The sequence below is a fragment of the Cibotium barometz genome, chromosome 6, assembly GCF_041138505.1.
Source record: "Cibotium barometz isolate CiBa-2024 chromosome 6, ASM4113850v1, whole genome shotgun sequence".
Classification (NCBI taxonomy): domain Eukaryota; kingdom Viridiplantae; phylum Streptophyta; class Polypodiopsida; order Cyatheales; family Cibotiaceae; genus Cibotium; species Cibotium barometz.
This window is the reverse complement of record NC_141051.1, coordinates 12231038-12245043: the sequence shown is the minus strand read 5'-3', so window position 1 is coordinate 12245043 and position 14006 is coordinate 12231038. Positions and strand designations below refer to the sequence as shown.

The following is a 14006-nucleotide window of genomic DNA, read 5'->3' as shown; positions in this document are numbered from 1 at the left end:
ATGGCAACTAAGAGGAGACAAAGTAAGTGCCTGATGACTGCAATGCCCCCTATATACAGATCATAAATTGTGCTTTAGTGATGTATTTGATTTCTCTTCTCAAGGATACCTCCTTAAAAGAATAGAATCTAGACATTTAAAAATCCTTGCTAGTTTATTTACTCTGCTTGAAAGACTCCTCTCATACTATGCTCTACTGCAACGGTCCTCTATCTTCCAATGGCTTCTGTGCTTCTGGTTTGAAACACTGCATATATGCGTGTTTTTTTAACAAAACACACCACATGGTTGAAGGCTCAGTCCTTGAAGATAGGTGGTGGACCAACTGGTAAGGGGAGCTGAGCGAGCAGAATATGAAAGATATGGCTCGGTGATATAGGAAAACACAATAGGCAAATAATGGAGAAACTTGGCAGGAGATGTCGCAAATTGAAATAGTAAAGAGATGGGTGGAGATGGAAGCACCAGACTAACCACTCCAGAGGTTAGCAGTACGCAGAGATGTGGAGGATGGTGGTTGTTAGTACACAAGAGGGTAGATGCCCATGAGTGGAGCATGTAATATATATAAAGCAATGGAAGTTTATGTTATTTCCCAAACTTAACAAAATCCAAATTGTGACCTTGACTACATAAGTCTACTCACAAAGGCTCAAATCATCAACTCCATCATGCATAACATATAGTACGTGCAATGGCATCCCCTCACATCAATAACACTAAAGTAAGTGCAACTTCATGCATAAATATGCAAATCTTCATCGATAAACCATCAAATTGAGTTTCAATCGCTTCTCTGGAGGTGAAGGGCAGACAACCATGATGAAGGCTAGCACTAAAGCATGCGTGCTTATACAGTGATACGAACACACATACACAGTTGGGGAAAATTGCACCTCTTTGGATAAAAGCTTGGACAAAGACTTCATAAGAAATCTGCATGTCCGCTGATACAGCAGAAATATATACCAATGGAAAGTTCAAATTATTTCACAAACTTCACAAAAACTACAGTGAAATCTTGGCTACATGAAAGTGAACTCATACAGCTTCAAATCAACAACTCCATCATGCATGCATAGTCTACGTGCAGTGAATCATGATACCCAATCCCCACTCACATCACGAGTGCGGTGCAGGTTCATGCATAAGGATATGTCACATTAGTAGACAAATCTTCAAAGATAAACTATCAAACTGAGTTTATATCACTTCTCTGTAGGTGGACAGACTCAGCCAAGATGAAGCTAGCACTAAGGAACATGCGATGCCTGCCCATTAGTAGACAAATCTTCAAAGATAAACTATCAAACTGAGTTTATATCACTTCTCTGTAGGTGGACAGACTCAGCCAAGATGAAGCTAGCACTAAGGAACATGCGATGCCTGCCCATTGGAATGCAGTGCGAAGGTGGCAGGGAATCTTGCGGTAGTGATTATCTTGGCATAGACAAAGTAACCCCTGGATCATATTAGACGGCAAGTAGATATGAGAACATTCAATCACGATACCCGCTCTTGGTCTCGATATATACCACCCCCCCCCAACCCGCCCCCGCCCCCTCCCCCTCCCCCGGGGCCATTGACCCGACATTTGCTTAGCTGACAGGAAATAGTAAGAGCTCGCTGTGCTCTCCGTGCAAACCAAACTGCAGCAAATGATCTTCTCCTTCTAAATCAACGGATACACTTTGCTGGATTGCAGGCATGAAGTCTGCTCCTTTGCGGGCTGGATCTTGGCTGTTCGCTATTGGATTTTGTTGCACTTAGCTGCTGATCAACGCCCATCTCACATAAGCCTTGTATAGTCACTATCTACTGTAGACTAGAGTGGTGCTGTGAAGCTCCGAGCAGTTCCTCTTCGAATGGCCCACTTCATGACAACTCAAACAGGTGATCTCCTTGTGCACTTTAATCTCTTTCAGAGATACCAGTCTTGTAGCATTGCTACCTTAACTTCTTTCTTGCATCAAAGAGAATCCTCTGAAACTGTCGGGGGTTCTATTAGGAAGAAGAAGGCTGGCATACAGAAATACAGTGGGCTCCTGCACCTGTGGTGACACCAACGTTTCATCAATGTGAGGGGTTTGACGCCATTCTCATACTGGCTTGGAACCAAAATCCAAACAGAGATCTCCTGCTAGCTTTCTTCTGCTTGTTGCACCTTGTTGGAGTACTGATCCACTCTCATCTCCACCCTTCGATACTCATTTTCCAGTTTTTGGATGTATCCCAAATATAGTGGCATGACATTGATAGAGTTCAGAAGACATTATTTAAAAAGACACATACATGGGCATTGAGTCCACTACCCCTACAACATGTGGCAGCTATAAGCTCGCTCTTGCTTACATGCATGGAGACCACCTGCCGTATCAACCACCCCCCCAGCTTTAAACATGCAATGAATGGGTCCAAAAGACCATATATTGATCTCCAGCAGACAGTAATACAATCGTCATCATCATCTCTCTCTCTCTCTCTCTCTCTCTCTCTCTCTCTCTCTCTCTCTCTCACACACACACACAAAACAAGCTGAGACATATCTAGCCTGAACAAACCCCATGCTTTATCCCACCCATGTCCAGGAATACAAAATCTAGAAGAACAAATACTACTAGTGCACTCAAAAGACATGAACCAAGGGCATGTCCTTACCAGACAATGCCGTAAGCCCCACGGCCGATGGGACGAAGGGGTGGCACATACTTGGCAGACACTTCAAAGACGTTGCCAAAGATGTTGTACTGGACGTACTGTCCTCCATGGGTAGGCACGCCCTGAATTTGACCTTCTGCAGGGGCATTTGACGAGGCATCCATGTTGCAGCCCAAAAAAAGAACACGACAGAACGCAACCTCCTCTGTGGTAAGTCGCCCCTCAAACCCTGGCCATTTCTGTCAAAACCCTAATCTCTGCAACCTCACATCCACAAGCCCTAATCCTACCAACGCAGGCAAAACCCTGGTCTCTGAAAATCCCTTCTCACTAAAAACTTACTTCCTCCGCAAAACTCTTCCTCTGCAAACCCTAGTAATTGAGGTTGGACTGCAAGGACGTCTTCAGCCGCGTAAGCTCTGATTACTCCCGCTATGGTGAAAGTAAAGTATAGATCTCAAGTGTACCTAGAAATGGTTAGAACACGTGCACATAAAATCAATAGGAAGATTGACCTTAAGTTATTTTCTTCGTTGACTAAAACGAGTGGCCCAAACGTCATACCATTTGGGCCATACCAGCTGCAAGTTTCTACATACACATATGTCCATCGTCCATTCACATAGTGCAGAGTCTACACACTTGTTTGCGTCTATGACACGTGCATGCACATGCAAATAAAGCGCACACATGCACATAGAATCAGAATATCATTGAATAAAAAGCCATATCCAAAGAAACATGAAAAGAATGGCTTTGCTTTGTAGCGATGAAAAATATCAATGTCCAAAAAAAACAAATTAGTGAGAATAAATCTATCAATCTAGCTGTCATTAAGCTTGCACATCACCCAACATGGTAGGAACGTCATTAAGCTTGCACGTCACCCAACATGGTAGGATGGCAATGCATCTCCACTACGTTAAGCATGCAAAGTAGACATCTTTTCTTTTGTGGGCCTACATGCAAAAGAGAGAATTAGAAGTAAAATGTCATTTTTTGAAAGAAAAAAAAATCATCATAATTGACCTTACCAAGCACAAACAAAAACCCATATAAAGCGATGCCATGTACTACTACAAAGAATTCATATTGAAATGAGTAGCTCCTATATGTAGTGAATAGGACCTAGCCCTTTGGCACAAAGTAATCCTCAAAACAGGCAACACATGTCTCAACATGTCAAAAACACACTCTTTCCTATATAAGTATACCCCCAACTCCTCTTCGAGAATACTAATCATGTATCTATTGAAGCCCTCATCCATAACTCTGACCATGAAAAAGTCCACCGTAGGTAGAATCCTAAAACAAAGTAGAAATTAAGAAGTTACATAAAGAAACATGCAAATGTTTGTATGTTAACACCTGTAATGATTTGTTATAATTTACGTACAGTCGTCTAGCATAATGCTTGTAACATGTCGAGAAGGAAGGGGTGCACACCAAAGAGGTGGCTCTGTAAAGAAACTAAGTTATATAATGTCAAGTATAAAAAGAACTATGAATAAAAATAGATATAAAAATATTAACCTTCAACCCTCGACTCTGACATATTATGATGTCATAAATCCTCATCCCTAAAACAAAATATTTTTTTCCAAAATACATACACAAAAGAAAGGACAAAAGTGCCACATGGCCTCATTTGGAGGCCTCTTTTGGCATGCTACCTCCCCTTGCTAAGATACACTGACAAAAAACCACATAAAATTTTAGTTCACATAATTTCAATAAGATATCTTAAATTATCACTAAGAAGCATCTAAGATCTCTCCACAAATTGCTAGGCAAACAAATATGCCATATACTTGATCTTGGTAGGGATAAAGTGAGCAACCTTTGTCATACGATCCACCACTACATACAAGATGTCCCAACCCCTCTTTGTAGAAGGCAAACCTATAATAAAGTACACATAAATGTGAGTCCATTTACCTTCAAGGATAGGTAAAGGTTATAAAATAAACTATTTGGGTTATGAATATAATCTTTGTTAAGTTGGCAAGGTATACTTTTTAACACAAATGCATGAATGTCCTTCCATATTCCCTTCCAAAAGAAGCTCTTTCTAACTTGTCTCATAGATTTTTAAGATTCCCAAGTGGCATGCCAAAGGGTTTCATGCATTTCTTTAATAACCTCTTGCTTCCATAACCTTTTGCTTCTATTATGAGTGAGGCACCAAGTAGACCTTATCCTTATACTAGTATGTGAGACCATTTGGAAGTAAAAAATGTGGCAACTCATCATGAGTACCTTGCTGTGGGTTCTAAAAAATTTGAGACATCTACTCATCCAACTTGTGTGCATATAATCCAATCATTATGCACCTCACTAATGGTTAAAAAACTGAGCATGCCCACATTCTTAAGAGTGCATTTGCTACCACATTTTCTTTCGCCTTGTGGTGTATGTGATCTTAAAATCATACCCTTGAAGTGTAGCCAACCACCTTCTTTGCTCGGGTGTGAGAGTGGCTTGACATATAAAATACTTTAATACCCTATGAAAAAATCATTCCTGACATAGAATTGGCGACTACCATAGATATAATGATGACATTTCTTGGTTGCATGCAATATGGAAATCATTTCTTGTTCATATACATGCATACCCATTTCCTTCTCATCAAGCTTTTGGCTTTCAAATGAAATGACACCATGATCTTGATAAATAAATGCACTAAATCTCCTTCCACATGCATCCACACAAATAGTGAATGGCTTTGAGAAATCTGAACACACCAAGATACAAGTAGAAGTGAGTAATCTTTTTAGCACTTTAAAGATTTTGTTGTCGGCAATGGCATCCCAAAAGAAAGACTCTTTCTTTAGCCTATCGATGAGTGATGCTGCCACTTTTGCCAATGTTGTCACTTCTCATAGGATATGCATGGAACGAGAGGAAATAGGATCAAAATGGTAAAGGTTTATTGCATTCATAGTGCATGGTGATAAAACTTGATCAATGTTAATGCATTGATCATGGAAAGATCTAAAGCATGCAAGAATGATGGACTTTTCAAGAAACCTTAGATTTTCATCAATTCAATCAAGAAGGCACATATGGTAATCATATTGGTGGTGAAGATTCTTGCAAAAAAGTTTACTAGACTAGAGTAATGCTTCAATTAGTGTAAGAGTTGCAGGAAACCTTAACCATGGGAGCCAAACCCTTCTGAAATGAATTTTCACTCAAACCACAGTTTAAAATCTTTTAGAAACAAATTTCAATGTGAGCCCTGCTAGGGATTGAACCTAGTCCACTGGTGTAAACTAGTGTGCACCATACACCATAGGGTTTTCCTAACCTACAAACAAGCATTAGTAACATCGTGGGGAAGAAAATTGCATTTGAGAATGTAAGAAACATATGCAAGGATAACCAGATTCCTAAATAACCATGATGTAGACTTATTTCCTAGTTCTTGGTGTGTTGATGAGTCACCTATCATGACCTAGGGTTTGGCATTAGAGGCAAAAGCAAATTCTGCAAAGGAAACCCTGCCCTAGACCTATGGAATGAGATTACATGTGCAACGATTGTAGAGTCTCCTTTGAGGATTAACCTTTCTTGTGTATTAGAACAAGTCATCATAGAACTAACTAAATTTTAAAAAAAGGAAAATAGAGCTTTGAGCCTCCTTGTATACATTGGTTTACAGATTGAATGTTGTTTCTCTAGACTTTCCAAGTTGATTCAAATAGGAAACGCTGTAGATTGTGGGATATTGAAGAGAAATAGCTACGCAATTCTTACACAAAGTTGGTAGCGAAGCGGAAGATGAATAGAAAAAGGCTTTGCAAGAGAGAAATAATTTGTTTAAAGAGGTAAGTAGTGATTATGTTTCTTTGAGCTCGATAGCTTCTTCAGGTAGTTTTAGACACAAGATGTTTTTACTTGCTGTGGAAATGTGTTCACACAAAGATGATGTTTTGAGATTAGTTGGCTAATTTCTTGGAAAGAACACTACATAGTTCTACACATTTCAACGCTGCGTTGAAGAATTAGAAACTACTTTTGCAATAAAAGGTTGAGATAAAATGTGCAAAAAGCTGTAATTAAAATGTTAGAATTAGGGTTAGGGTTGTAACAATGCACACACACAAGATAGAGAAGCTTGAGAGCACACAAACTCACTAGATTAGAATGAAAAAATGTGTGCTAGATACAAAAGATAAGTACACACCCCAAAATGAGTAGATAAGAGGGTGTACATACGCACGGGGGGGAAAACCTCCTAGTGAGGGAAAAAGTGCCCCGGCGGTCCTAAGTGTCTTCACACACATCACTACCATATAATGCTACAAATCCCCCCTAGAGTGATGATATGAACATGTACAGGGTATGGCCGATCAATCCTGAAAAGACAGTAAGCCCAAAGCTTTACGAAAAGCTTTGAACTTTTAACCACAAGGAAGAGCCTTCGTGAATAAATCTGCCATGTTGTCATGTGTAGGCACATAGACCAAGCTAATCTCTACTGCAAAAAGAGTCTTTCCCTGACATAGTCGTAATGCACCTCAATGTGCTTAGTGTGAGCATATGAAACAATGGGTTTCTCGCAATGCTAATGTGCTCTGGCTGTTAGTGAGAATCATAGTGCTAGACGATTATCCAACACCCAAATCAACCATAAGACATCTGAGCCACACACACTCAACTATAGCTTTAAAAGCTGTCCTGTACTCAGCTTCACAACTGGAAGTGGCCACTGTAGGGCTGCTTCTTGCTGAGCAATGATATACATGAATCACCAAATACTTGGTTGCAAAAATCATTTGCAACCAAGTATGTATGAATCTTCTCATACCATGCTCTAGGAGCCTGCTTAAGGCCATAAAGAGCCTTTTTCGGCCTGCATACTTTAGACTCTTCTCCTTTCACAACAAAACTAGGAGGCTGCGATACATACACCTCCTCATGTAAATCACCATTCAAGAATGCAGTCTTAATGTCCAACTATTCTTGCTATGAGGTAGATCTGTCAAATACCAGGTGTCATTCTTGAGTACAGAGTTATACTCATCCTGTATAGCATGCATCCAATGATCATCATCCTGTGCTTCCTTAAAGGAAACAGGCTCCTCCTCATTACATAAAGTAGAAATGAGAACATGATCCACATGAGAATAATCTGCATGATGAGAACCTGCACAAGCTTTATAGGGTAAAGGAGGTGCCAACTTGCTATCCCTCAATGTTTGCACAAGCCATTTTGGCATACACCTAGATTCTTCTATGGCTGCTCTCTCCTCATCCACTACATTCTCAATAATTGCCTCATCAAAAGGTTGATTCTGCACGTGCAAAGGCTAAATTTCAGCACTTGGTGGAGTATTCAATTGCTTACATATGGCTGCCCTCCATCAAACAAAGGTAGGAGCAAATCAAACATGTCCTGTGAGCATACATTCTGCTATTTTTTGCATGAAAGCATGGGTTGAACTGAGTTTTCAACAAAAACAACATCTCTACTTACCAAAATCCGCTTCGAGGCCGAATGGTAGAGTCTATATCCCTTGCTTTCTGAACTATATTCCACAAATATGCATTTAACTGCCTTATCATGAAGCTTACTGCGTTGTTACTCAAGCACAAGAGTATAAGCAAGACAACCAAAAACACACAAATGAGCCATAGAAGGCTTCCTTCCATGACAAGCTTCATAAGGAGTTTTAGATTACAAGGCCTTGGTAGGGCATTTGTTCTCAACACATAGTTTGTGCACATAGTTGCCTCTAACCAAAAACCATGAGGTAAATCTTGGGCTTTCACCATACATTGTGCCATCTCCACCATGAGAGACATATGCTTCCTCTCAGCCACACCATTTTGTTGAGGTGTGTATGGCACTATACATTGATGCCTTATGCCTTTTTTAGTCATATATGCATGAAATTCCTTGGACATATACTCCCCCCCTCAATCTAAACAAAGGGTGCCAACTTTACATTCACATGCATTTTCAGCCATGGATACGAAGTGCCTAAAGCACATAAAAACCTCTGACTTCTGCTTTAATGGATACGCCCAGCTATATCTAGAGTAATCATCAATAAAAGTGACAAAGTAGAGATATCCCCCAATAGATGGTGTCCTCATAGGACCACATATATCACTATGTATATAAGCTGTAATTTCTTAACAGCTCTCACCGATCCATCCTTTGAAAATGATGCTCGATGCATTTTAACAAGAATACACTCCTCACATACATGTCTAGTAGGGGTCTCAAGAGTTGGCAACTTAGACACCATATCATGCCTTTGAAGGCGTAATAGACTACCATAATTCAGATGGCCAAATCATGTATGCCATAATTTTGCATCACTCATAGCATGAGTCATAGAGACTGAGCAAGCATCATGCTGCAACTTCTCAAATACATCCATCTTGTATAGGCCATGAAACAAGGTATCTAAGGCAATGATAGAATACCCATCATTTCTATCCTGAAATTGTACATCTATCATCCACAAATTTCACCACATCAAGCCTGACAGGCTAAGGCTGAAACTGACAGCAAGTTCTTCTTAATGCCTGGTACATATAAAACTTTTGAAAGAGAAAATGCGCCCCTATTTATAGTAGTGAGCATAACTCTACCAACTCGTTTGATAGTATATGAGGAATCATTTGCAAAAATCATTTACACATGTGACGGTTCTTGCACTTGGGACAGATTCTAGAGATGAGAACAAATTTTTTTGTGAAGTAATGTGCTTACTAGCACCACTGTCAAAGTACTAAGCATCTAATTCTTCCCACACTGACATGCATACATCATGAATAGAAGGGTAATAATTGTAATGTACAGTTCATGCGCTCAATCATCTTGAGAAAAACTTGAAGATTCCTTCTTCTTTGCACTTGGTGCAGATGCATCAGCCAACAGCAGCCATGCCCGATTCTTTCTTTTTCTCCTTCTCTAACCTTTTCTTGCACTCATTTATGTAGTGCCCTGGTTTCCTGCAATCGTGACACTTGACCTTATTTTTAGGCTTATCACCTTCTTTCTTTGCATCCTCACTTGAGAATTCTGATTTTGGCTTATAGCCACCATGCGAAGAAGCTTTAACTTTGCCTTTGTGATTGGCAATAAAAGCTTAGTCACACCAACTCGCATAACAGATCTGATTTGCCTAGACCACTCTTCTTGCAAGAGTACTGAAACCAGCTCATCAAATGTAAGGGCATTTGGATTTCCCTTCATCATAAGTCTAAGGGTAGAGGCAAAACTCCGATAAGAATCCGGTAATGCATTGAGAACTATGAGCACCAATGTACTATCAGGATATATCTCATCCACACTAGCAAGCTGCTCCTTAAAATCTTTGATCTTAGTCAAGAAGTTGTCCATTGAATCTCCCTCATTCATGTGCTCAAACTCCAATTGTTTGCGCAGATATACAACACGTACTTCATTGCGCACCTGGTATAATGCAGCAAGTGCATCCCATGCCTGTTTTGAAGTCTTACATGACTGAATATGAGAAATAATACTTCGCTTCACAGAAAGTGTAATCAATGCATGTGCTTGTGCATCTCTTCCATCCCATCTTGTTTGAGCAGCAGTGGGAGGTATGGTGGTGCATGTGGAGGAGCCACACATTCCAAAGGCCTTTAGCAACCAGTACATGCCTTATCATATAGGACCACAATGGGTAGTTAGTCCCATCAAGTTTGTCCTCAGCAAACAACATGTTGAATATATCACTACTGCCAGCCATGACTTTCTACCAAATGCAAAATCTTTCAACACACTACAAGTACTCAATATTCAATGAATGCAACCCTAGATGGCTACCAACTGACGACGACTGAATCACCTGCAAAGTGTATGAAAAATAACACAGAGTAGAGAATAGAGTATTACTGGCAAACGTATAATGGTCGATGTTGTTGAAGAAACTGTAGATACTGCTGCACATAGCCCAAACACCCAAAATCGAGCAGAACCAATCCAAAATGATGCCTCTCCAGAACATTTGCAGAAACCTTGCGATGCCCAAAATGTGCCCGAATCACACCGCATACCCCCAAAAGTTCGTATACAGCACACGACAATATATACCTTCTACTCCTAAGAGAGTATCTCAATTGGAGACACAAAAATAGGGTTGAGGAGGGAGAGGCAGACTACTAGATCAAGTGTCAAGGAAGTTAGCTCTGATACCAATTGTTGGAATTAGGGTTAGGGTTGCAACAATGCACACACACAAGATAGAGCACACAAACTCACTAGATTAGAATGAATGTGTGCCAGATACAAAAGATAAGTACACACTCCAAAATGAGTAGATAAGAGGGTGTACATATGCACGGGGGAAAAAACCTCCTAGTAAGGGAAAAAGTGCCCCGGTGGTCCTAAGTGTGTTCACACACATCACTACCATGTAATGCTACATAAAATTCATAGCAGCCTGTTTTCAATGTTGCCATGTGGTAGGTCAGGATTTGAAGCAAGTGAATAGCTAGGAATCAAAATAAGCTTGTTCAATACACATTTTTATGATAACTCACTTTGTGGAAACAAATTTTTGCTCTTTGCTATAGTATCATAGACCTTACTAGGGCTGCAACAACTTGCACATTTTACATGCGAGCTTTTTTCGTTCCTATTAGAGGGCTTCTATAGTATGTACCTCAACATTAGCAGAAGTTTAAGCACATTACATTGTTGTTATATAAAGTAAGCGTAAGCATAGCAAGTGCATCAAGCTTAAGCATATTATAGTGTTGTTAAATGTAGCAAGCGTATCAAGTTCAAGCGCATCACAATGAATCCCTAGCTAAGCACCTGCCATAGCTAAGCGTAGTAGAAAGTTTAAAAAAAACAACAACAAATAGCGCAATCACTTCATTGCCTTCTTTAGGCTTAGTATAATCTATAAGAATCATGGTCATGTGTAGCATTAAACGTCTACTACTACTGAAGGTAAGTTGGATTAGCAAATGATCATAAAATAAAAACACAATTAGCATCAAATAAAAACACACTTAGCATCATTAAAAAACAAGCATCATTGACTTTGACAAGGCTCAACTCACCCTAGTTGCAGTAAGCATCATTGAGTGTGTAGCTCTCAGCAGTTGAAGAAGTGCAAGTAGGCAAAGCAAGTGCCTGCAACGTGAAGGTAAAGGAGAAGATACAAAAAATTGAGCTAAAAAAACAAAGAAGAGGCGAGGAAGAGGCCCACTCCACTTAGACTTTAGTTTTTTTTTAAAATCCTTTCACAGTTTCTTTTCCCACACCTTGGCCAACTGACTTGCCTACTCAAGCCTTCACTTCTAAACCTTGTGGCCATTAGAATCTTTTGCCCATTTACCCTTATCCACTCACACTCCTTACTATCCACACCACGGGGTTGTTTACATAGGGATGATTTGATTGAGTGTTTAGGCTTGTTCACATGTGGTGTGAGGGGGGTAGGAAGTTCGTGCATTATTTTGGGTTATTCACATGTATGCTTTGAGGTGTTCATATGCTACGTGTATGTCAATGGAGTTGTTTACATGCCTTGAGCATTTTTGGGGGTTGTTTACACATTCAAAATTCTTTCATGCATGAGGACTCTTTGGGAGATTGTTGGGGCTTGAGCGCACACAATGTGACTCCTAGGTACTTGGCTAGCCCCTTGTTCACATGCATAACACATTGTCAGTTTTTTTTGAGCACTTTGGGTTTTATAGACCTTGTTCACATGGTGTTCATGCACATGGTTTATTACTACTATCCTTGTGCTATTCTCCATGGTCCTTTCTTTCTTCAGTGATAACATCGTTTTGTCACTCTTGATGATTGGGGATGCATGTGTGATGCTAGATTTTTATTGGGGATTCTTTGCATGCAGTACCATGGACTACTCAACACGTCGATTAGATTATACATCAGTTTTGCCAACTTTGTGCATACTTTTAGGACATCTAGACTTTGGCCATTAGATCCTTCATCATCTATCTCATGTGATGAGGAGACAGTCCATTTAGGCCATAGATGGAGGTTGGAGTTGTAGAGTTTATTGTCTACACATGTTCATTATCTATGGGATGAGAAGATTGACATATTCGATGATCCCTTTACTATTGGGCATTGAGATATTTCTTAGAGGCAGATGGGTCAATTTTTCTGTGTTGGGATGATTCCTATGGTTGCTTATTCAAGTGTCCTACATTCTTAAGTAGTTGTGATTATATTAATAAGGATGTATACCACAAATGATGATGATGATGTATCTCATATACATACACATGATGATGTATTGCACACACACACACGTGTATGTATCTCATATACATACACATGATGATGTATTACACACACACACACACACACACACACACACACACACACACACATGATGATATTGATTGATTTATGTGATGGTGTTGTGTGTGAGTTAAATCATGTGGGCATAATCTTGAGGGCAAAGATGGTAGTAGCAACCAGCACATCGAGCATTGATATTTCTATGCCTATCTTCCTTCCTATGGATCATGTGGATTAGTTGATCGTGGGAGCATTCTAGAGGATAGTGTGCATTTGATTAATGATACATCCATTATAGCACACGAGTTTAGTGATACTTCACATATGGGTTCTCAGGGTACTTATGGGCATAGGCTTGAGTTCCTTGTGCTAGATATGAAAGATTATTCTTCTAGGACTTTCACATGTGGGGACACTTAGGATTCGGCCACCACCACTACCCTTAGTTCTCATAGCCTACCTGACAATGTTTGCATGGATGTAATACACATATTAGAGCAGTAAGGCATTGTGTATGAGAGTAGTGTGGACTTTATTAAGGTGAGGTAGGTTGACACATGTAGATCTAGAAAGTTTCTCATTTGACTCAGATTTTTCCCTAGATCTAGTTATTAGAGAGATTGACCTAGTAGAGGGTATGATGCATAGTTGGTATCATGCTTGTATATACATAGATGTAGTGGATCATGCTATCAATTTTTTGAGTGACACTACATGGGAGAAGGGTATTGGTTCACATTTGATCTTGCATGATGCCGACCTCGAGTTGTGTCTGGTCTCCATGGGTGTTAACATGATCCTATGTTCTTTGGAGCTAGGACATTTCTCCTTGGGTGCATTCCATGCCATTTGAGATGTATGGTGGGTGGGATGATTATGGGGTTCGGCATTCAAATGCACTTGTGCGACATATCATAGTCTTGGTCTTCTACATGATGGTTCTTTTGTGCCAAGATCGTTTGACATTCCAGCTAGGAGTTTCGAGCTCATTTGACGGATCTCTTTAGCATCAGATTCACTCTCTGATTGTTGCGAGGAGGGACTTCATAGCTTTCCCTCGTATTTGAGCTTT

General features: G+C 40.0%; 1 protein-coding gene across 2 annotated transcripts in view; it reads right to left on the bottom strand.

The window, feature by feature from the left end:
- LOC147637405 (mitogen-activated protein kinase 4b-like) overlaps window positions 1-3128 on the bottom strand; it is a 53107-nt gene extending 49979 nt beyond the window's left edge. The window contains exon 1 of one of the 2 annotated variants that reach the window (XM_086799200.1): window positions 2659-3128. In XM_086799200.1, coding sequence (XP_086655326.1) covers window positions 2659-2822 — 164 coding nt within the window. In that variant the 5' untranslated portion in view covers window positions 2823-3128. The remainder of the gene's footprint in view (window positions 1-2658) is intronic. The other variant, XM_086799199.1, reaches the window with a different exon arrangement.
- Window positions 3129-14006: the final 10878 nt, after the last annotated feature.